Source organism: Vigna unguiculata, chromosome 4 (assembly GCF_037176805.1).
Source record: "Vigna unguiculata cultivar grain cowpea cultivar isolate G323 ecotype 2 chromosome 4, ASM3717680v1, whole genome shotgun sequence".
NCBI lineage: Eukaryota > Viridiplantae > Streptophyta > Magnoliopsida > Fabales > Fabaceae > Vigna > Vigna unguiculata.
Window position 1 is genome coordinate 2,841,816 of NC_140795.1, and position 23,697 is coordinate 2,865,512.

Consider the following 23,697-nt stretch of genomic DNA (forward strand, 5'->3'; position numbering starts at 1 on the left):
AGTATATTTTAGAGGTTAAATATGTTTTTTATTTTTTAACTTCCACTTAAAATTAAATTAATTTTTTTTCAAAATTTTAACCCAATTTAGTCTCAACTTTAAAAATGTGTGAATTTAGTTCTTTTAATCAAATTTTGTTAAATTTATTTAAAGTTTCGAACATGTTGTATGATAATTTCTTAGTTAACGTTTAAGCAAAAATATGTTAAACGATATAAACAACTCAAATGCTATCAATAGTTGTTTCTTAACTAACGTTTAAGTGAAAATGTGTTAGACAACATATACAATTTAAATGATATTATGAAATACGTTTAAAATTTTAAATAAATTTAACAAAATTTGGTTAAAATGATTAAATTCATGTAGTTTTAAAGTTGGATGACTAAATTGGATCAAAGTTTTGAAGATGTTTAAAATTTATAAGAACTAAATTCATACAGTTCTAAAATTAAGAGACTCAATTGGATCAAACTTTTGAAGATGAACTAATTCCAGTTTTCAGTAAAAATTAAGAGACCAAAAATATATTTAATCTTATTTAAAAAATAAGGTAAAAACCATAGTAACATAAGTTACCATATAATTTGAATTCATGTTTGATGATAAGAAATTTTAAGGTGTTCATTCAATTATTATAATTAGTTCCACCTAGGGTTGCTTCTTCTTTCATGGGTCCAAATTGCATAGCATTGGTAGTTGTTTTCTTCACCAACTTTCATAATTTTTTTCTTATAATTTTATATTAAAATAATTTTTGTTTTGTAATTTGAAAGTTAGGATTTTTGGATTGTATAATCTATAAGTTGTTTTTCCTTTCTTAAAAGGAAATTACAAAATCTTAAGTTAAAAATGTCTTAAGTCGCCACCACACCAAAATCAAATGGACCCACTCCAAATATAAAGTACAATAATAATCTAAACTCATTTGCTGGGCTTTCTATCACTAAAAGCAGAAAGGAAACGTATAAACAATGGCAACAAACTGAGCACAAAAAATCACAACTTGTTTGAAAATATTATAAATGATGTTATTTAATGAGAACTGCTTTCTGAGGTAGTTTATTGTACAATTATTTCTCCAATTGCATATCTTCATATCATCATGTTTTTTTTAAGATTCTCACAAGAAATTTTCAAATGGAATATAGTTACTTAAAATCTTAAATGTACATGATCTTAATTTTACGAGATTTTGTACTAAAATATCTTCATGAATTTATAACATAATGGAGGAATTCTTGTAGAAAATCTATCAAGATCTTAAAAAGGCATTTTTTTAAATACTCTCATAACCTATAAAATCCAAAAAAGAAATTACTCACTTAAAAAAAATTAAAATAAGATTTACTATTACAAAATCCTATTAATAGACATTCAGTCAATTTGTTGATTAACATCGATGGATATTTTACCGACTTAACTAATTGAAATGCATTTTCATATATTAAGAATATAATTTACTACATATTCAATTATCGAGAGACAGATGAAACATTTGACCAATAATAAAACATTGATCCCCGTGAATGCAAGATTCGAGATTCAAGGAATTCAATGGTCATTAAAATCCTTTTTCCTTAAATTTCTAATTAAGAAGAGACATGGATGGTGTAGACTTAAAAGTTTGGTAGATATAATTACTTTTGCCACCTAAAGATATATAAAAAAATACTTTTACTAATAGACACAAATGCATTTTAATGAGGAGAGATAATTAAGTTTTCATCTATTCATTGATATATTTTGCCTACCTAGTACCAAAGACATTTTCACAAAGGAGATATATGACATAAAAGACTACATATTTCTCAATAGAGATGTGGCATTTTGTCGATCACAAAATATTAACTCACATTCATTAGATTCAAAGTATCTTTCATATAAACTTGATATTTAATAATACTATTATTGACCAAAAGATATATTAATTTTATTAACATTTCACTTCACAAAGTTAGCTTAACTTAAAAGATCAAACTCTACAATTACCTAATACCTTATTATGCAATGCTTATTATCCCTAAAAGAAACTGGACATGAGTGTTTTAAAAGTTATAAATACTTAGATTATCATTTAGATAAAAATAACATTGAATGTTCTAGTTTAAAATGCTAAATTCTCATTAAAATTTTTGGTAAAATAAAAATTAAATGAGTTTTTTGAAATTTTATATCATTATCGAAAAAAGATATAATACATGTTAAAATAAGAAGATCAAATATATTAAAGAGTAATAGTTTTTCTTAGAATCGTCAAAGTGGATCAAAATTCGTGGATCAACTCGGTTCATCACAGGTTTAGATCAGGTTGTATTGAAATTTTTTCTATAAATGTCAGTACGTATTAATTTTTGACCCAGCTCACCAATAATCTGGCTCACCCAGATTAAACTCGTAGTGAGCCGAGTTAAATTCAAAATTTTTTGGCTCGCTTATAAATGAGTCAAATTGAATTGGTCCACCAAATAATTAACTCATAGTGAATGAAATCAAACCAAGAGAAATGACCATTTTGACACCTCGATTTTTTTTTTCACATGTCAAAAGTCAAAAGCATAGTCAAAGGCATGCATTGAAGGGTTGGTAATAGAGTCACATGCAGTGATGCAGATACAGCTGACACATCGCATAAAGTCCACGCAATTCATTCAATACTCAGTGGGGAAACTAAATTCCCATCTTCATCCTTCAAGCAATGAATCTAACTTTTTAGGCATCAGAATGTGCCATTCTTCCTCCTTTGGCAATCTTTATTAAAATTTATTAAAAATATAATTTTATTTAATAAATTTTAGTCAGAGTGGAAAAAAAATGTATGGCAAGAGAATGTATTATTTATTATTATTATTTATTTATTTTTGAAATGTACACTTTCCGTTTTTACGTTTTTTTTTAAAGCACATTGTCCTTGACAAGTCCACAACGTTCTAATTTTCGAATCAGTTGTGGTCCCACACAAGACACTAATCGCAACAGTGCAAACCACTATAAAAGCAAGCCAAACCAGAATCAAAAGCACCCTCAACCCTTCATCCAAACCAAAAGCTAAATCCGAACGAAAGAAGCTATGGCAACAACGAACCCACCCGCGCCTTCAGAAACCGACCCGAAACCTAAATCGGATCCCGAGTCATTTCCTTACTTCGAGGACATGAACGAACTCGAGAAAGTCTTCAACCGCTTCGACGCCAACGGCGATGGCAAGATCTCCGCGGACGAGCTCGACAGCGTGCTCCGGACGCTCGGATCCGGCGTCTCACCCGAAGACCTCCGCCGCGTCATGGAGGACCTCGACACTGACCGCGACGGCTTCATCAGCCTCACTGAATTCGCCGCCTTCTGCCGCTCCGACGCCACCGACGGTGGAGCCGGCGAGTTCCGCGACGCCTTCGACCTCTACGACCGCGACAAAAACGGACTCATCTCAGCTGAGGAGCTCCACCTCGCGCTCAACCGCCTTGGCCTCAAGTGCTCCGTCGATGAATGCCGCGACATGATCAAGTCCGTCGACGCCGACGGCGACGGATTCGTTAACTTTGAGGAGTTCAAGACGATGATGATGACCTCCAAGAACCGCGGTGCCACCAATGGCTCCGTCCATTAGTCTTAGCCGCCGATTGAAATTTCGACGCGTCTCCGGTGGCTACTTTCAGAGTACGATTTTTCTTTCTTTTTCCTCTTTTACTTTTTCTTCTCTTTGTATAATTATCGTTCTGGTGAATTGCTCCAGTGAAACATTAGACATAGATCGAATCCGAATCATGATGGAAAATTGGAAATGGAAAATTTATTATGATTCGTAAGGTCGTGCATCTGTAAACAATTTCTTGTTGTTCATGCTTTTTATTCTTAGTTTGAAATTTAGATTCCCAGAAAAGTTCACTCAAACTAGTTAGTGGAAGATTTTTCGCTTAGATTTCAACGAGTCGTGAAAAACGTTGACGCCTTCAGTGTTGATGGGGTCAGTTTGGTGGAAAGATGAGAGAGATGTTGAAAGGAGAAAATAAAAATGTAAGGACAATATTATTTGAGGAAATATAGCTCTTTGTATAAACTTTATTTATATCCAAATAGGTCATTGATAATTTTTTTCTTCTAGCAGAGTCTTTTCGACTATTTTATTCCTGTGTTTGACACAAATATTAGAGTTATGCATAAGGAAAATGATCTTTTTGACAAAAAGTATTTTGACAAAGTTGACAAACTTTTCTTAAATAGAATTAAAATATATTATTTTTTATTTTTTAACTAAAATAAAGTAATAAAATAATATTTTTTTACCCAAATTAGTAGTTTGTCAAAAAGTTTGTAAGAAAAACTTTGTTAACATATCATTTTCCATTAAAAGCTCTCATCAAATTAGACAACATAACATCTAGATTAACAACGTGGTTCTCTTTTCTGATAAAACGCAAAGCTTTGTCATGCACTTGGTGTCTCACCTTCATATCATGGAGTTCATAGAGGTGATGAACATTAAAGCCAAAATCTTCATACAACCTATTAAAGGAGAGAAACTCTTGGCCAATGTGGTCAAGGGAAAAATGAAGATAAACATCACTAAAAAGTACTTTTAAAACAAATCAATATCATTTATTTAAAGTAAGAGAATCTAGTTTTCGATGACAATAAAGACCTTAAAATTTTACACTTTTTGGCTTGTCGATATTATTGAACTATCATAGATCTAATGAGATGCTCATGACACTGCATTGTGCATCGACCTACACGGTTCCAAAGGAAGTGCTAGAATGAGTTGAAGCTGATATATGATCATGTGGAGTGATCCTTTTCGCTCTTCTTTTCAGATATTTATGATAAAGATGATGATAGCATGACTCTCATTTCTTATTTATTTTTTATTCTTTAGTGTGGTTTAATGTGAGTTATAGTTATTGATTAATATCGTTATCTTTAATTTTTATGAAAGAATTGATTGCTAAATACTAAGTCACACTAAGTTATCTCAAAAAATAAATAATAAATGATGGAAATAAAGAAAGGGAATTAAAGTATAGTTTTCCTTACAACAAATCTTTCAAAGTTGATTGTGCACTCTCATAATGGAATTCCCTGGGACCAATTGGTTGATACCTAATTTCTAATCCAAGTCACAACAACCCTGATTTCAAATGGCTTAGAAATTCTCTCTATCCTTTGAAATCTAGTCCTTCAACATTATTCTAGATACTACTCTTTAATAAGGAAAGCTTGTAAGCATTCCTTTCTTCACCTCCTCTCTCTTCATATTAATTGGATATAACAGAGGGGGATAGTGTAGGTGTTATTTTGAGCAGAGGAAGAGGGTTTGTTCAAAGTGATGAAGAGTTTGAGCTTACATGAATTTTTCTGACAAAATTGTAAAACTAAAACACATAGGAGTTATGTAGGAGTGAAAAACATGTTACAGTGACATTCAACAAGTAACACATCTAGGAAATACGTAGGAGTAAAAAACATGTTACAGTGACATTTACATGTAATGTGAACTTATATTAAGAGTGTCATGAAAGAGGAACATAGATGGAAAACAAAAAAAATTCAAAGACTAATGTGCATGAATTTTTATAGAGATCTATTATGAGTATCTCAATCTTTTAACGACCAGATTGACTATTTGCACATAAATAAGATAATAAATTACTTCTTATATATTTAAGAGATATTATATTTATTTTATATATTTGTAAATTATGTATCCAATATTTTATATTGAATAAATTATATTTAAATTTTATCATAAATATATGAAATTGACATTAGCCAGCGTTCTCTAAACACTTATATAAGGGTGTGTTTGGATGTTTACCCTCGGGAGAATTTGTGTTATAAATTACTTTAAAATGAAATTTATATTTTTATTTGAAATTGGAAAAAGTTAAAAATCTTTGCACATTAGGAATCTTACCAAGAAAACTATGCATTTGGATAACGTGTTTCAAGAAAAAGGTTAAAAATCTGCATAAAAATGTTAAATTGTAAAGGGTTATTTATGTCGGTAAATTTTCAAAAATGACATAATTTTCCTTAAATTCATATATATTTTGCAAGTGGAGTGTTTGAGGACACACATTTTTGTTTTCACATTTCGCTGCAAATCGTTGGGAACAAACAACGTGGCACCCGATTCAAAAGGAAAAGTTGATGTTAATGTTAATTAGCGTCCGTTTTACATTGGTTGAAAAATCAACCCTCCACAAGTGAAAATATTTACATCGGTTAAAGAGACTGTTATCACATCATGGTAAATTCAAATAATGTTAGAAAACACACTTCATTAAATTAACAGAAAAATAATAAAGTAAACAACACAATTACGAAAAATTATTCATCAATTCGTTCTTCCAGATGTTGCATTTTTAGATTGGTGTTGTCGAATTCTTTGTTCATAGTTATGGTCAAAATATAGGGGTGCAGTTAAAAATTTTTCCGGTGCAGGGAGAGAAAGCTCAATATAGATTTCCCATAATGGGTTTGATTGGCCCAAACTCATCATGCATAATGCAACAAAAAAAGAAGTAAAACTTGACAAGTAAAAAAAAATATTTAAATGAATCTTTGTATTCCATTAATTACTCCTCAACTTTAAAAAAAAAAACACAAAATTAGTCCCATACCAAATGATATCGAATAAGAAAAATAATTTTTTAACTACTAAATTTTGACAATTTTCTCTTACAACCTTAGATGGTATCTTCTGAGTGGTTTTTCATTTTTTCATTATCAATATTTCAAAATTATTTAGAAGATGACATCTCATATTACAAAAAAAAGTTGTTAAAATTTAGTAGTCAAAATATCATTATCATTTTTTTTATTGCATATGCCCTAAGAGCAACCACATGGTTGGGTCTCTCACCACATTGTTCATATCGAATGTTATGGACCATTCATCTTGTCTTTTTCAATGCTTTCACATGCAACTCCAAAAACAATTTATAGACATAAAATACTAAATAAAATATATTTCCTTTTTTGTTTTTTTTATGCTACACGATAGATATTCATTCATTGTTTTCCTCCTTCATATTTTCTTATTATAATAAAACTTTATCCTCAAAGTTATTAACTTCATTATCAATTTGCGTCATTCCTCATTTAATTTAAACTTCACCAAATAAATAAGTGATGTAATACTTCTGTATGATTAATTTAACTTTAAAAGAATAAATAGAGATGCATATAATATAGTGTGGATTACTTTCCATTGCACGTCACATTGTAATATATTAACATTAATTTATCTATCTATAATCGTGGATGAAACTTTGGTCATATATATTTTTATTGTTTTCCATTTAGGTGATGATGCGTATAGACATTACTTAATCTTTTCCCATAATCTTCACTACTTTTCATTCTTAAATATATCAATTTAATTTTTTAAATTATTACACATTAGAATTTTTATCGTTCAAATTAATTGAATATCTAAGTGAAGTTTGAGATCGTTCATATTAATCTTCGGTTAGATTTGAAAATCTATATGTATAGATATTATCAAGAAGAATTCTTAACCTATATACCTTATTTTGATAAGGTTTGAAGAAAAAACTAATTTAATTTCACTCGTTTTTTAAAAGCTTAAATCAATTTGAATACCCCTTTATAGGTAAAGATTTACTGTAATTCCTAATTTCATATAAAAAACAAAATTTTAATTGAAATTCCTAATTTCATATTAATAACATGTGTATACGTAATTAATATAATTTTTTCATATTAATTAAAAATATTGAATAGCTTGCACAACATAATATCAATCAATTAAAGAAATACTACATATACTATAATTCATACAACATTTTCTATCTCCTTTTTCTCATTCCTATTATTACATACCATTATAACAAAAACAAAATAAATGCATACTTAACACTGTACAAACGTATACACCACATCTATTCATTATTCATTATCAGAATCTCTATTATAATATTCTGTTTACTGCATACATATATATATATATATATATATATATATATATATATATATATATATATATATATATATATATATATATATATGCATGGTAAGTTATTAACAGCATATAATTGGACAGTGTTCTCTTCTGCTTTCTAACCATATACATGATGATGACATAACTCTGCACCCCTTTTATTAACAACTTTCTCCCTCGTCACTGCCATATATATATATATATATATATATATATATATATATACTTCATTCATATCAGAGGCTTCAATCCTCCATAGCTTTGTTTCTTCTGCTTTGACTCTCTCTCTGGGAAGAAGAAGAAGAAGAAGGGTTGAGAGAGAAAGAAAGTTGTGACAGAAACATGGCTGTGGCTGATGATGCCTTTGATGAACAGTGTGATTACCTTTTCAAAGCTGTTCTGATTGGAGACTCGGGCGTTGGGAAGACAAATCTGATATCAAGGTTTGCAAAAGATGAATTCAGATTAGATTCCAAACCAACCATAGGTGTTGAATTTGCTTACAGAAACATCAGAGTGATGAACAAACTCATCAAAACACAGATATGGGACACTGCCGGCCAAGAAAGGTAAACCAAACCAAACCAAACTCATCAATTTTTTATTTCTTTCCAACTGCTTCCAATATCAATCACTGTGTTTTATCTCTCTTTAATTAATTCATCATCATCATCATCATCATCACTTTATCTTTCTTTCTGTCACTTTCTTTCACTTTGTCTTCATGATCTTCAGTGGTGTTTTGCTTAGACCCTGTGCTGTTTTCTTTTAATCAGAATTGCTTATGATAATTTTGATTAAGAAACTGTATTAAAGTGTTGTTCTTGGCTTAATCAAGAAATACAAGAACCCTTTTGAATCTGCAGAATGCAGATTGCAGAAGATGTGCAGAACTCAGTTGCATGGTACTTTGGGAATTTGTCTTCTTCTTGGTGTTGGTTTCGTTTCAATTTTTCTTTTACTTTTCGATGAAAAGTTAAACTCTTTTTTTGTTTTTCAAATTCAAAGTCGGTGTTTTTGGTTTGCTTAGTCTAGAAGAGTTTAATGAATTAAATTAATTTGACTTTTATTATTTCAATTTTTTAACAACTTTTCAATCCCTTTGCCTTATCAACTTTCTCACAATATCATGTCCCACCACCTTTTCTTTTGCCTGCATTTTTGTTTCCTTCCTATGACTCTCTGCCATTTGTTTGGTCGTGAAAGGGACAAAATATTTGTGTAATTAGGTCAAGATAAACATAAAGAAACAAAAATTTCACAGCAATTTTGTTTTTTCAATTATATTTGTATAAGTAGGGGAAAATACTCCTTATTGGTTGGAACTTTTTTCTAAAAAATTCTCTAGGAGTAATAATAAATAAATGATTTGCTTTTTAGGGATAGAATTATTTCAATTTTTTTTTTAAATTATGCTTTTGGATGAGGGGTGCCAATTGGGTATAGTTTTATTGTTATTGATAATGAAGTTTGAATTTAATATCTCATAATTTTTGGTTACTGAGTCATAGATTAATTGAATATAGATTAGGTTTTGTGGACGGAAAGCAAAATCTAGAAATCTTTAATGTGGACCTAAACACATTTGATAGATAGATAATCATGCATTGAATTCAAAGCACAACATAGGATTTATATGTATTTTTTAGGGTTTATAACTAAAATGCCCATAAAATGAACACTTGTAGATAGATCATTGAGTTGTGAAAGACTTGGTTGCTTTCTTCTGAAGCAAACACTTCAAAAATTAATTTTGGTCTCTACTTTTTTAAGACAACAAAAAGAAAAAAAAGTAGACGCACTAGGTCTGTGACCTCACCCAAATTTTAATACAAACATTGTAATTAGGTTTAAGCAAATTTAATGACAAAGAAAATTAGATGCAGTTTGTAGGAAAAATCTTACACTCTATGGTCTCCTTTTAAGAAAACTAAGATTTTAAATTAAAAAGTTTTTTTTTTGTTTAAAAATAAGGCCAATTACATTTCTACTGTATAAAATTTTAGTATTCAAAGTTTCTTTTCAATAAATTAATTTTCTCTATTTTAAATATAATCCCATCTCTATAAAGATAGCATTTAATAATATTTTCACTTTTTATATCGAGCAACAATTATTATGAATAATTTAAAATTGCAAACAACAATAATTACTACTCCACAAAAATTCTTTAACATAATTCATACCAACTTTCCTTATTTTCTGTTCTAAAAGAAGTGTTAGAATATGTTGAGATGCTCTTTGGCCCACTTAACATAACCTAATACATTAATATATGAATTGACTATTACCAAACCTTCATGATATAATGGATATACATTTAAGTCAAATTTGGGTCAGAGTTGAAATTAGAAAACAAAAAGGGAGACACTACATGGTAAAAGAAAAATCACCACAAAAGGTTCAAAAGTCACTTCATGAATCTTCATAGTTACTTAAAGCACTTAAAATTGGGTATATGAGCCAAAAATGTTTTGTTTCTCATCTAGCATAATTGAAAAGTTGCAATGCAATGCACTTTGCTTCAATGATCAATTTGAATGATGGGATTGAGAAAGTGTAGAAGTTTTAACATCATTTTTCAATTACAAAATCAGTGAATTTAAAAGTAGGGTACCCTCACTCTAGTGTAAAAAGTAGAAACCAACTTTTTTTGTCTAATGCAATGTAATTTTAGAATAGGGTAAGGTTATTGGGTTTGGTTGGTCCATGACAAGGATAGAACAAGTTGAGCCAAAACTTAATAGAAGGGATGAAAATGATGGTGAGTAAGAACAAAATTGAAGTGGAACATATGCATGTGAAATTGTGCTGAGGGTTTTGGTGACCAACCCTAATCCATGATCATTATTTTGTTTCTAGTTGCCTAACTCAACAATACCCAAATTCATCATCATCTATAGAGAAAACTCTTATGGTAAATAGTTTTCATTCATGAGAGTATGATTCAACCATATTTTCTTGCAAAACTTGAAGAAGGACTAGGAAATGTTATATTAAATTGTATATAGGCCCTTATATTTTGTTTCAATTAAAACAACAATTATTTTCCATTTTCACCGTTGTATCTGGATTTACATAGCAGTGTACTCATAATTTTCATTCTCAAAGATATTTGAACAACTATGTGGTAGGTTTAGGGCAATCACAAGCTCATACTACAGAGGAGCCTTGGGAGCAATGCTGGTGTATGACATAACAAAGAGAGCAACTTTTGTGAATGTAAGAAAATGGCTTCATGAGTTGAGAGAGTTTGGAGGAGATGACATGGTGGTGGTTTTGGTGGGAAACAAATCTGATTTGGGGCAATCAAGAGAAGTTGAGAGAGAAGAAGGAAAAGGGTATGCAGAGACAGAAAGGTTGTGTTTCATGGAAACTTCTGCTCTGCAGAATCAGAATGTTGAAGAAGCATTCTTAGAAATGATCACCAAGATTCATGACATCATAAGCCACAAAAGTTTGGAAACCAAAATCAATGGCACATCATTAAATCTTCCTAATGGCAAGGAAATCCATATAGCTGATGAAGTCACTGCTACTAAACAACCTAATTATTGCTGTTCCTGATTATAGCTTACATGATGAATTTTTGGTATTCTGCAACTGTCTTTGATCATTCAGCTGTTGATTCTTCCCGTTTAATTTCCCCACATTCCTTTTAGTTCTTATTTGATGTGTTCCTTTTTATGTACAGATACTAGGTTTGCATTTTTCCTGTATCAGATCACAGTAAAAAATAGAGAACTTTATTGACAAGAAATGCTGAAATGTTTGTTTTCAATGTCTCTGAACCAAGTGTCATGTGACAAGAATTGTTGAAATTTCACCTGAGAAAAAAGTTGGATACAACTTTCAACGTTCTTTTTTATAGTTTTTTTTTTTTTTATCAGAATCAGAGTTTAATATTAGTGTAATCTGTCTCATAAAATATGGCATTGAACATCGAAATTCTATGGAAGTAAAAGATTAATTCTGGTATAAAAAGGGACACCAAACTCTTGGCACACTCAAACTGGGCACACAATTTAAGCCAATTGAAGGAATTTGGAATTTTTTTGTTGTTGAGTTTTCCTGTATTGTCCATTTACTGTGCTTATAAAATACACTTATGAATACTGATTTTTATGTTTTAAAATATATAAAAAGAATTTTAATATATCAACATAAGTGTATTGTTAATGTTCATGAAGACAACACAAAAAAAAATCGGTAAAGAATGCAGACTCCATTTGAACAACCTCTGCAGACACTATTTACTGTAAAAGAAAAAAACATTTTTCACTCCTTGTGCTTTTTTCTAGACTGTCAAAAGTTACAGCTGCAAAATTTCAGAACTATTTATGGACATCAAAATTGAGAATTGATATAACCACAATTACAAAAGAATTGTGTACAAACAAATGGTACAACCTGACAATGACTGCACTTGCAGATTGCAAAAGGAAAACCAACAACAAAATAGAAAAACAAAGAGAGAAAGTAAAAGAAAAGAAACAAGAGTGGAAAGAATCACAACTTGGACAATAATGTAAGTAAGGTGATGGCTTCAATTCAACCACTCACTTTTATCATTGCAAAAATTCTATACAACTTGACAACTTGTTCTCCACCTTTCAGCAGCAAAATGAACAAATATTTGGTTAGTTGTATAATTGTTTCCTATCATGCTGGGTCTTCTATAACACGCGATGACTGACCCCTCTCATGCTTCCCCGATGCACTTGGTCGAGGCACTTGAGAACCAGTAACTGTCTTCTGTAATGGCTTCAGAGCCGCCAATATTTCAACAAATGTAGGTCTCAACTTTGGATCTCTATAATACAAAAAGAAAACATCCAATTATGCAAGATAGAAAATTTCTGAGACATACTATGTAAGATCACTTGGTTGTGTTCTGAAACAATTAGCACAAACGTTTGAATCATATCATTCCTACTGCTGTTTTTTCTTTAATGTGCAAGACAAATGAACCATGATAATGGAAAAAAAAAAAAAAAAAACAGATTTAATGACTCCCCACACCAGCTGATTGCAGTCACTTGTCAATAAAGTTATTTAAAACCATGTTCAATTTCATAATAGATTAACATATTTTCCAAGATTAGTTTATTTCAGACAAAGAACTATTGGCAATCTAACATATACATTAAGAAGTGGACTTTAAATTTAATTCAACCCCATAAAACCGGTTAAAGTGGATGCAGACTTCACCTTACAAGCTGATTTTGTGGGATTGTATTAGACTTAAAGTCCACTTCTTAACATGGTATCAGAATCTGATTCCGATCCAAGGACTTCCAACAATATGTAGCAAATGCTGTCATGAAAGAATGCACCAAAGTTTACAGACATTTTAGAATGAAAAGTTTACTCACGTTTGCCAGCATTTCCTGATAATATCTGCTATGGTAGGGTCCACATTATCAGGAATGTCAAGACGGCGATGCTGGAAACCCACAGCACCAACAACTTGCATTGGATTCATTCCACCCCAGGGTTGCTGCAAAGTGGAGAGCTCCCATAATATGACCCCAAAGCTATATACATCACACCTATATATTGGATCACACCTTATTAGAATCATAAAACCATGAAAGGGTTTTTAAAAAGTGGTAAAGCCAGTATGAACAAGTAAACAAGCTTCAAATTTATCTTGTTCATGAAAAAATATTTTATTAAATAGAGGGAAAGGATAACTACAACAATCTTTCCAGGGGGGAGAGGGAGAAATGAAGGTAAGAGAAAATTCATATCAAAGGACACACAAAACACCCTTTAAAGTGCAGGCATTCTGCTTCAACTGTATGCAACAGACATTGCACAATACCATAACATTTAGCTTTTTTTCTTAGGAAACCATTAAATAAAATCATGAAAAATGGCAACAGAGCAGAAAGGCAACACCAAGAATGCCAAGGACTTCAACAAGCTTTCTTCATGAGAAATTAAATTATCCATATAACAATGCAAAAGGAGATAGTTACTACTTGCTTCTGATTAGGTGTTTCTAAACAAGCCCTACACATGCCCCACTTAACAGAACAAATATTTATATGTGGTTTACAATATGCAGCATGTCATTTAGTGGCAATTTTAAGTAAAGGAGGAATTGAAAGAAGAGAAAGGATGCAACCGCACTTGTACCCGTCCAGCATAATAACAATAACAATAATAACAACACATAAACAACAATAAAATAATAACAACAAAGACAAAATCAAGAGTAAAACAATTACTTCTCATTTGAAGGTTCATTTCTCAACACCTCAGGAGCCATCCACTCGGCCTGAAACAAGATATGAAAAATGGATTTAACTAATATATTTAACTGCAGTTAGCTGGACAATCTTTTACTGATAAGTGGAGATGTAAAAATAATGGTGATGAAAGAATTGAATGCACAGGAAATGCTCAAATAAAGAACAAATCTATGGCTGAGGAAACAACCTACGATAGCTTACCGTTCCTGCAGTTGATCTGGAAGAAAGGAATGTGCTATGCTTCATTCGGGATAAGCCAAAATCACATACCTATTCAACAGAAAGAAAACATAATCGAAGTCAACACAAAGCATTCTTCACGCTACTGATAATTTTTTATCATGAAAATAGATTGCACCTTCACAACCCAATTTTTGTCAACAAGAAGATTTGGGGACTTCAAATCCCGATGCACTATCACTGGAGTGCAGTTGTGCAAATAGTTCATTCCTCGAGCCTGAGATTCAAAAGAAACAAGTTACAGGTTTGTTATAGCATATTATCAATTCCTTTCTGAATCAGTGATGCAATATTGAAAGACAATAAATCTTACAGCATCAATAGCCATCTTTAAACGCCTTCGCTCATCTAGTTGACTGTTTGGTCTATGAAGTAATCTATACAAACTTCCTCTGCGGAATATAATCTAGATCTCAGTATTTGAAGAACCAAAAAGAAAAAAATAAGGCCCTCCAAAAGTATTAATTAATCACATTAAATAAATACCATAACAGTGTGTTTGGATAGGGAATTTAAGACGGTAATTTATTTTTATATAGAATTTGAAACACTCTATGACAAAATATGTTGTTTGAATAGGGGAGAAAATTCTAGGATTTCAAGTAATTGGATTAATAAAAATGAAAAAATTTCAAATTTTACATTAAACAATCCCATATAAATAAAGAATCACTGCGAAATCAAATCAAGAATTTTAAGTACCTGGGAAGAAATTCAGTAACAATTGAAAGATTTGGAGGTCGAGTTACTGCTCCCATGAAGAGAACAACATTTGGATGCCTCAATCTTTTCATTATTTTGACCTATTGAAATTAACATCATAAGCTTTCTGGAATTTAATTTATAGAATAGATGTTGGCATTCAAAGTAAAAATGTACATTAACTTGATGAAAATCACAGAAAGTAGCTCTAGTCTGACACATTGAAGTATCTAAAAATATACATTAGAAAAAATAGCACAACAAAATAAATCAGTGATATTATTCATTTATAACACTCTTCATTACAAATAACATGAGTTTATCAACATGGACTGTATAAAGCTTTATCCTTATTAAAGAAAAATTTTCATTAGAAAAGACATTACTTTTAACAGAGGAGAAAGACAAGATATTCTCATCAATAAATAAGCTAGAAAATAGATAATCTCTTGGATTATCTCATTTTTTTTTTTATATTTAAAGGGGTTTTAAGCTACTTATGTTGAATTTTAAATTAGTTTGCTTTGAACAAAACAAATTTTAGAAAACTAGTGTGAAGGACAGATTCTGTAAAATTTAGTTAGGATTTTCATTTATTACTCAATATTTTCTTTATAATTTTAGTTAAGAAATACAGAAGAGAAATTGAAGTTTTAAGAGAATAAAGCATTTAAAAGCATTGAGCCTGGACATCTAGACCATACATAAATAGGATTAAAGAAAGAAATAGGGAGGGTATTTTGATCTTTTTTACTCACTTTTAAGATCATTCATCATATCTCCAGAAGCTTGGGTATGAGAAAGGACAAAAAGGGTGGAAACTCAAGTCTAATTCTCTTCAAGGGTCTATAGAGTTTTTTCTTTATTTTTGCTTCTATTTTCCCTGTGTCTAGCTTTACCCTTTTTGTTAGGATTGGGTGAATTTCAATATAATTCTAATCCCTGAATCTCTAATTTGGATTATTAATGAAATTTTATTTCTTTATCTTCGTCTTTATGTCCCGTCTTCTTAATGCTCTCAATATCTTTAGGGAGTTCTACACAGAAAACTTTTAAATTTCACCTAAGGAATTAGGATTTGAATAAATTTGAAAATCTGTAAACAAAGCAGAAATTAAATTGAACCAATACTCATTTTAAAGCAAAAGCTAAAATCCATGCTAATTAAAGTATACTATAATTTTCAAATTAGACTAGAAAAGTAAATAGTTTGGTAGTCTTAAAAAAAATTTGAAGCCTTATTATATGTGGTTAAGAAGGTGAAGCACACAAAAAACCAATGGAAGCAACTGAAAAGATAAACCACTAGATCTCACTGAAAAAATGAGTAAACAATCCAAAAGAAATACAGTGAGGAAGTAGAGATGACCCGTACTTCAGTTTTGAACTCTTCAAGTGATTCACCAGATATATCTTGATCTAGAAACCTCTTTACAGCAACTTCCTAAGAACCAAAGAGCAGAAATGAACTGTAAGTGTAATAATTCTATAATCTATAACATAGCAGAAAATTATCCTAACAATATAGACAATAATAAAATGGGAAGTAAGCTAGCAGTAAATATAGCAAAACAATTATTTTGTTCAGATCAGAATGCAACTAAAGCCCAAAGAATTCTTGGCATTGGCACAGACACATTCAATTCATAAAAAAAATGCATTTTATAGATTGTAGCACATACCCAGGTGTGCAAGTGCATCAATAATAAGTCTTGACACTGTTCATCTCATTTTGAAAAAAGCATAATAAAGTTGCATACCACATGCCTCAGTGAAAATAACACAATAAATAGATTCAAGTTCAAGAATATAAGAAACTCACTGTTCCACGCCATTCACCACGATACACCTCCCCATATGATCCTGCATGTCAAACGTGCAAAACCAGATAAGTAGCACTTACCATCTAAGAAAAGAATGTAATCAATTCTTATATAAAAAAGTACAGTTAATACCAAGTCCGATACGCTCCCCGAGTGAGATTTCCTCCCATGGAATGTCAACCTCAGCAACATCATGATCATCTAATGCAGAATCAGATTTTGTGCTATCGTTACTTACCACTGATCTATCAGATCTTCGCTCACCTTCTGAATTTGCTCCTAAAGCTATATGTTCTCCATCACCACTACCCTTCAGGTCACCAGCACTGTCTGTATCTCCATCACTTCGACTGCCTTGTTCATACTGTTTACTGACAGCAGCTGTGGTTGCTACTACAGCTGCAGCAGTAGCAGTAGCAGCTGCTGCTACGGGAAGATCTATGTTTGAGTCAATGCTAGATTTTGCCACCGCAGCTACCATAGAAGATGCAACAACGGCAGCAGCGGCAGCTGCAGCAGCAGCAACAGGAACATTTTGACCATATTTTACCTGAGGTTGTATATGCTGTACAAAAGGAAGGTTGATTCCTAAACCTTCTACATGTTTGTTCTGGACTCTATTTTGTGCCAAAGGAGGCAAAATTCGAGCTTGAGAAAGATTACCATCAAGCTCAGCTTCTTTATGTCCACTTCGCTGCTTATGTTCATCTTTTTCTTCTGTTGGAAAGTTGGCCTCAGCTGAGGAACTTGAGTCATCATCATAAATTTCAGAAAATAGATTTGGAGGAGCAACCACACCACTTTCAAGTAAAACGTCGTGAAGCCTCTGGGCTAAGTGAGGGTTCTCCTTTGCAGCATCGATCATGTATAGAGAAACATCTTTGACTTTCATCTTACGTACTGCAGGAGAACTGATCCCTTCAGTCCAAGATGGAGATCTTCCATGTACATGTGGATAATTAGGTCTGCCATGAGCTTCCTGCTCAGTGATCTTCTCATCAACATTGCGAGGGCTTTTAAATTCATTCAAGGTTTGTATTGATTCTTCCTTTACCGTGGAGGGCATGCTTACATCAGATTCTTTACCTGTATGAGGAAAATGTTTTGATCTGTTTGCTTTGTCCAACATCCCCAAATCCAAAGTTTCTTCGTATGAACTTCCAACACCACTGCTGGATGATGCTACATGTGAGGAATCAAGGTCTCTAGATGAAGGACTGGCCACATACGATGATTCATCGCACTCTATCTGTGATCCAGTTGCATCAGCTGGAATAAGAGTTCCAGGGTCTGCCATTAGATCAACAATGTACTCCCTGAAATTCAAATCAAGCACATGTTCAAACACAGCTTCTATCCTAGGACAATATCACACAAGACATTAAGAAACGCCATTTTGTGAGTTTTCTACACAATAGAAAATTGATGACAGAAAACATGTAATACAATTACTATCTCAATGGAAATGTACAGAGAATTATAAACAAAGAAATTCTGCTTACTATTACAGTAAAAATTAATGAAAGTTACCTTCCATCATCAATCTTGACAAAGTTTATCGCCACATCATCGGAATTGGTATATTGCAGCCCCTTCACCAATCGACATGGGATGCCCAAACTATCAGCTAGAACCTATGCCAGGACTCGTTGGAAAATAAATCAGAGAATAAAAAAAGTTGAAAAACATAAAAACCCTGCTATATTAGATGTAATCATGTGCTTGATCCATGTACACAGCCCCACCCAACAGGAAAAAGCTTATGTTGTTATATCATAAATGCATAGAAAAGTTTTGAAGTACTAAGAAGTAAAAGAATACAATAAAAATATCAGAGAATGTGTAGTTCACCCGAAATTGATCTTTCTCTTGAATCTTGATATATTCTAACAATATTTTTGGTAAACCTAACAACAACTTTTCATTAGAGCCTTCTATCAACTAATATGTGGAATCATTCCTAATTGAAATTCAAACCACAAAAGAAAAACTGTTGGGATAAATACCTTAAATAACAATGCACGATGCCGAGACAATCCAATAGTTAGAGAACCAAGTGGCAAAAACATGCTACCAAGGGTTGCTTTGAGACTGTAACTAAGACTCCTCCATGCTCTTGTCATACTTTCATGATCTCCAACTTGTCCACCCATATAATCAGCCACAAACATGGCAAGCTTGCGAACAAAATTGCTATCTATAACTTCAAAATCTGAACTTGATTTGCCAGTCAACTCCTGGGCCTTTTGCACAAGTTTCAACAAGTTTGAATCAGCAGCCCTATTGACCAAGACAGCTTCCCACGTACCACTACCTGAGATTGATGTTCCTTGAAGTTGCAAATCTACAAAGGAAGGCATTCTTGCAGGGTTTGACCCAGATAAGTTCCCATACAGATCGTAGAAACCATCCAAGATCTTGTCATCATAACCAAGAGCATTGTAATTCTGTGAAGCACGGATAAATCTACGATATGAGATAAGTTAGAAAAGAATATAAGTAGGACAAATAGGGTCAACTAACCAGATGACACATAGGACTAAGTTCCTTGCATAACAAAACCGTTTAATGCATGCATCATAAAAGGGTTACAATAACACTTCAATAATAATTCCAAATGCATAGCCCTATGAAAACCAGCCAGCAAAGTATACCAGGCTAGCAAAATTCCATATTAACCTTTTGTATGACCAAAAGATTAAAGATTGGACACTAAACAATTCAAGAGGCATTTGAACAAGAAAAGACCTATATACAAGTTAAGTAAATAAGAATTAATATTATTTTTCTGATTAATGTGTCATGGACCAATTATTCCAAAAGCTTAAGTTATTAGGTGAAGACACAAATGGTTTATTACATATCTACCGCAGCACCTCACCCAAACCCTTTGAGCTTGATGCATTTTAATGCACAAGCCCACCTACTTTTGCTGAAATTCATCGTATTGAACCAAACATCCTGAAAGCTTAAGTTGCTAAGTGAAGAAGACCAGTAAATGGATTATAACATTATCTCCCATCATTTTATCAGAGTGATTCCAGAATCTTAAGAGAAATAAATTTTTACTTGATTCAAGGGTCAAAGACCTTAAACTTCCATTGCAAGACAATCACATTTTGCTCTCAGGATTTAACATAACCTTAACTCTAAAGTCCAAGTGAAAATTTCCCTTATCTTCGTATGGAGAAGCAAATCAATTTGTGATATTCTAAACCATCATTAATATCCAGATTTTATGCCAGATTAGTCCATACTGCAAGGATGCAAAGCATCTTGCCTTGATTTAAACATCACTTCTCAAGAAATAAAGCCGATGCAGAATGATGTTGGAATTTCCACCCTAAAAGCACAGTTCAGAATGATACTAATATATTTAACGATGTCCAAATTCTACCAACTATCACGAGTTGCTATCCCTGTCATTCCACAGGGGTAAGAAAGGTCAAAGAAAAAACCCCACATGAATAAGTTCAATCACATGTGATATAAATAAAGTCTCATATCCTTCCTTCCATTTTTCTTTTCTCACAATTCATCTTCATGCTAAGATGTATACCCCTAATTAAAACTCCACGGTCCAAACAATGCCAATGAAGAATGAAGTACCAATCTACACATCTGAAATTCTTCACAAATTCTAGAAGTCTCATATTCCTCTAAAATTGACCTGATTATCAAACTTACGACTTGTAATGTCTTTTCTTCCACCAGCAGCATGAAAACAAGAAGAATGTGAATGAAGTGACTTACCCAATACCGGTAGGCCACAACTTCAGCTGGTGTATAACCAGGGTCACAAGATCCCAAACTGATCTGCTTAACAGCTTCAATCTGCACAGCTTCAGGATCCTCCTTTGCACTCAGCTCTAAAGCCAACTGTATCTGATACTCTTCCTCCACTTCAGGATCCCTGGAAGCACTAGAAGCTGAATCAAGCCTAGCTGAATCTGACACAACATCCAAACCACCACTGGTAACTGCATCAGATGGCTCCATTCTCTCGCCCCTTGCCTGGCTCAAAGATGGAGGAGGACTAGAACTCTGCCTATTGGCAACTGAATGCAACCAACTCGAGAGCCCAGATAAGGGCTTTTGCTCAGAACTTTGAGTGGACTTTGAGCGTAAAATCTTCTTGGAAGATGAAGATGAACCAAGATTGGACTTGCTACCCTTGGATGAAGAAGACCCTTGTTCATTCTCTGATCTGTTAGACATGATATGAAGCTTCTTAAGAAGGTTCTTCATGTCTTTCCACTAAGCAACAGCACTGAATGCTAGAGAAGTGGAAAAACCTCCATAATGATCTAGGACCAAGCATGAAATCCAAATCACTTTCTCATAGAAGAAGAACCATTAAAGAAAAAGCTTTTCTTTTCTTTTTTTTCTGTTGGCTGTTAAACCCCTACCAAATCAAACAATAGTACCCTTTTTCAAACGTTGCCCAATCAAGGCGATCCAGATGACTTGGATTGAAATGGAGCAGATTCCTTTACCCCAGATAACAACAGATAGACACTGTTGAGAGACAACACAGAAAATACACCAACTGAAATAAATAAATAAACATGTGCAGCCTCAACTTCACCAACTTCAGATGTTCTGTTCTGTAACACTGCTATACCAATCCACACATCATCATCATCCCATCAACTTTAGGAAGCAGAAAGAGGAAAAAAAACGAGAATCACTGAGCACCCCAGATTGAGAAAGATGGATCTTTCTAAGCTGAGCACAAAAATAGAAGGAGCGTTGGTGAGTGTTGAAGAGAATGATGGGGAAAACAATAACAAACAATATACCAGAGAATGCAGCGGATATAATTTCCCCTAACTTGCAAGAATCTATGAGGAGCAATAATCAAAGAGCAGCAATAATAAACCACCAAAAGCACAAATAAAGGCACCAAGATTTTTAACGTGGAAAACCCCTCAAATCAAGGGTAAAAACCACGAGTCGTCCAGACCAAAGAAATAGCTTCACTATGATCAACAAGAGTACAAAAGAGTCTTAATCAATAGCACAAATTAGTGCCAACACCCAACCAATTAACAAAGCAACAAAGCTTTCAAATAGAGAAGAACAAGAGAGGAAAACCTCTACAAATCACTGCTGCAGTGCGAAATTAATATCTCCCAACTCAGACCTCGTATCAAAGATCCGACCGGTCAGAATGAAGAGCAATGAGTTCCGAACCTGCTGTAAAAATTTCAGCCCGATCCAACGGTGAACGAATCCGCAGCGCCGAATTTACTGCGACAGCTCTATGAAAAACGTGAACAGAATTTTCCCTCTACCTCTCCCTCTATGTGTTAGGGCTTTCAGTGTATTCTGACTCTATTGTTCTGCCTCTCTCTTTATTTTATAGCCTCCTCTCCACTAGGTTTAAGTGAGACATGGGCTTCTCAAATTTTGGGCCTTTTCTCCACATAGGAAGGGAGCCCAATACCCAACAAATCTCCCCCTCACAACTATGTGGAGATAACCGCCAAACCGGCGATCTCACAACAAACTTCAAACTTTCCTCTTGGCAATGCTTTAGTCATCATATCAGCACCATTATCATCTGTATGAACCTTTTTCAACTCCAACAACTTAGCATCCAAAGCATCACGTATCCAATGATACCTCACATCAATATGTTTGGATCTAGAATGAAAAGTTGGATTCTTACCAAGATGGATAGCACTTTGGCTATCAACAAACAATGAATAGTTATCTTGCCTAAAACCAAGCTCCTGCAAGAATTTCTTCAACCATAACACCTCCTTGCATGCTTCAGTAATAGCAATGAACTCTGCTTCTGTAGTAGACAACGCTACACACCTTTGTAGTCTTGATTGCCAAGCCACAGCTCCCCCTGCAAACTTTATCAAATAGCCCGAAGTGGACTTTCTGGAATCAATATCCCCAGCCAAATCTGAGTCTGAGTAACCCATCAAAGTAGGTTTATCACCTCCAAAACAAAGCTTCATATCAACTGTACCATGAAGATACCTCAAAATCCATTTCACAGCATTCCAATGCTCTCTACCTGGGTTTGACAAAAAACGACTAACTGTACCAACAGCATGTGCAATATCTGGTCTTGTACACACCATCGCATACATCAAACTGCCCACCGCAGATGCATAAGGAACTCTACTCATATTGGTCTTCTCAACTTCATTTGAAGGACTCTGTTTAACACTCAGTTTAAAATGAGTAGCAAGAGGAGTACTCACAGCTTTAGCATTTTCCATCTGGAATCTCTGCAACACCTTCCTAATGTATTGCTCTTGTGATAGATAAATCTTCTTTTCTCTCCTATCACGTGAGATATGTATGCCAAGAATCCTTTTAGCAGCTCCCAAGTCTTTCATGGCAAAAGACTCGCCAAGTGTCTTCTTTAACCTGTCAATTTTGGAAATATCTTTTCCAACAATAAGCATGTCATCAACATATAATAACAGGATAATAAAGTCATCATTAGAAAAACTTTTAACAAAGACACAATGATCAGAAGTAGTCTTCATGTAACCCTGCTCACACATAAAAGACTCAAACTTCTTATACCACTGCCTTGGAGCCTGCTTCAAACCGTATAGACTCTTCCTTAGTCTACACACATATTCTTCCTTGCCTTTAACAAGAAAACCATCAGGTTGCTTCATGTATATCTCTTCCTCCAAATTACCATGAAGGAAAGCTGTCTTCACATCCATCTGCT

General features: G+C 33.0%; 3 protein-coding genes across 5 annotated transcripts; 2 read left to right on the forward strand and 1 right to left on the reverse strand.

Annotated features, from left to right (window-relative positions):
* The first annotated feature begins 3,010 nt into the window (after positions 1-3,010).
* LOC114181355 (uncharacterized) lies at positions 3,011-3,806 on the forward strand. The gene has a single exon (XM_028067781.2). The coding sequence runs from the start codon at positions 3,071-3,073 to the stop codon at positions 3,605-3,607; it is 537 nt and encodes a 178-aa protein (XP_027923582.1). The 5' UTR covers positions 3,011-3,070; the 3' UTR covers positions 3,608-3,806.
* Positions 3,807-8,169: 4,363 nt separating this feature from the next.
* On the forward strand, positions 8,170-11,744 carry LOC114180390 (ras-related protein RABA6b-like). Its single transcript, XM_028066701.2, has 2 exons — positions 8,170-8,532; positions 11,098-11,744. The coding sequence occupies exons 1-2, from the start codon at positions 8,306-8,308 to the stop codon at positions 11,528-11,530; spliced, it is 660 nt and encodes a 219-aa protein (XP_027922502.1). The 5' UTR covers positions 8,170-8,305; the 3' UTR covers positions 11,531-11,744.
* A 545-nt stretch (positions 11,745-12,289) lies between these two features.
* LOC114181763 (putative serine/threonine-protein kinase SIS8) lies at positions 12,290-21,748 on the reverse strand. 3 transcript variants are annotated; one of them, XM_028068307.2, is made up of 13 exons: positions 20,742-21,744; positions 18,995-19,435; positions 18,519-18,622; positions 17,121-18,304; positions 16,988-17,028; positions 16,541-16,609; positions 15,166-15,266; positions 14,777-14,855; positions 14,582-14,680; positions 14,425-14,493; positions 14,200-14,249; positions 13,339-13,515; positions 12,290-12,776 (listed from the first exon to the last, which is right to left on the reverse strand). In XM_028068307.2, the coding sequence occupies exons 1-13, from the start codon at positions 21,234-21,236 to the stop codon at positions 12,626-12,628; spliced, it is 3,060 nt and encodes a 1,019-aa protein (XP_027924108.1). In that variant the 5' UTR covers positions 21,237-21,744; the 3' UTR covers positions 12,290-12,625. The 3 variants fall into 3 exon arrangements, with proteins under 3 accessions (XP_027924108.1, XP_027924109.1, XP_085528401.1); XM_028068308.2 differs by having other exon boundaries at positions 18,995-19,454; positions 20,742-20,944; XM_085672275.1 differs by lacking the exon at positions 12,290-12,776 and having other exon boundaries at positions 13,335-13,515; positions 20,742-21,748.
* Positions 21,749-23,697: the final 1,949 nt, after the last annotated feature.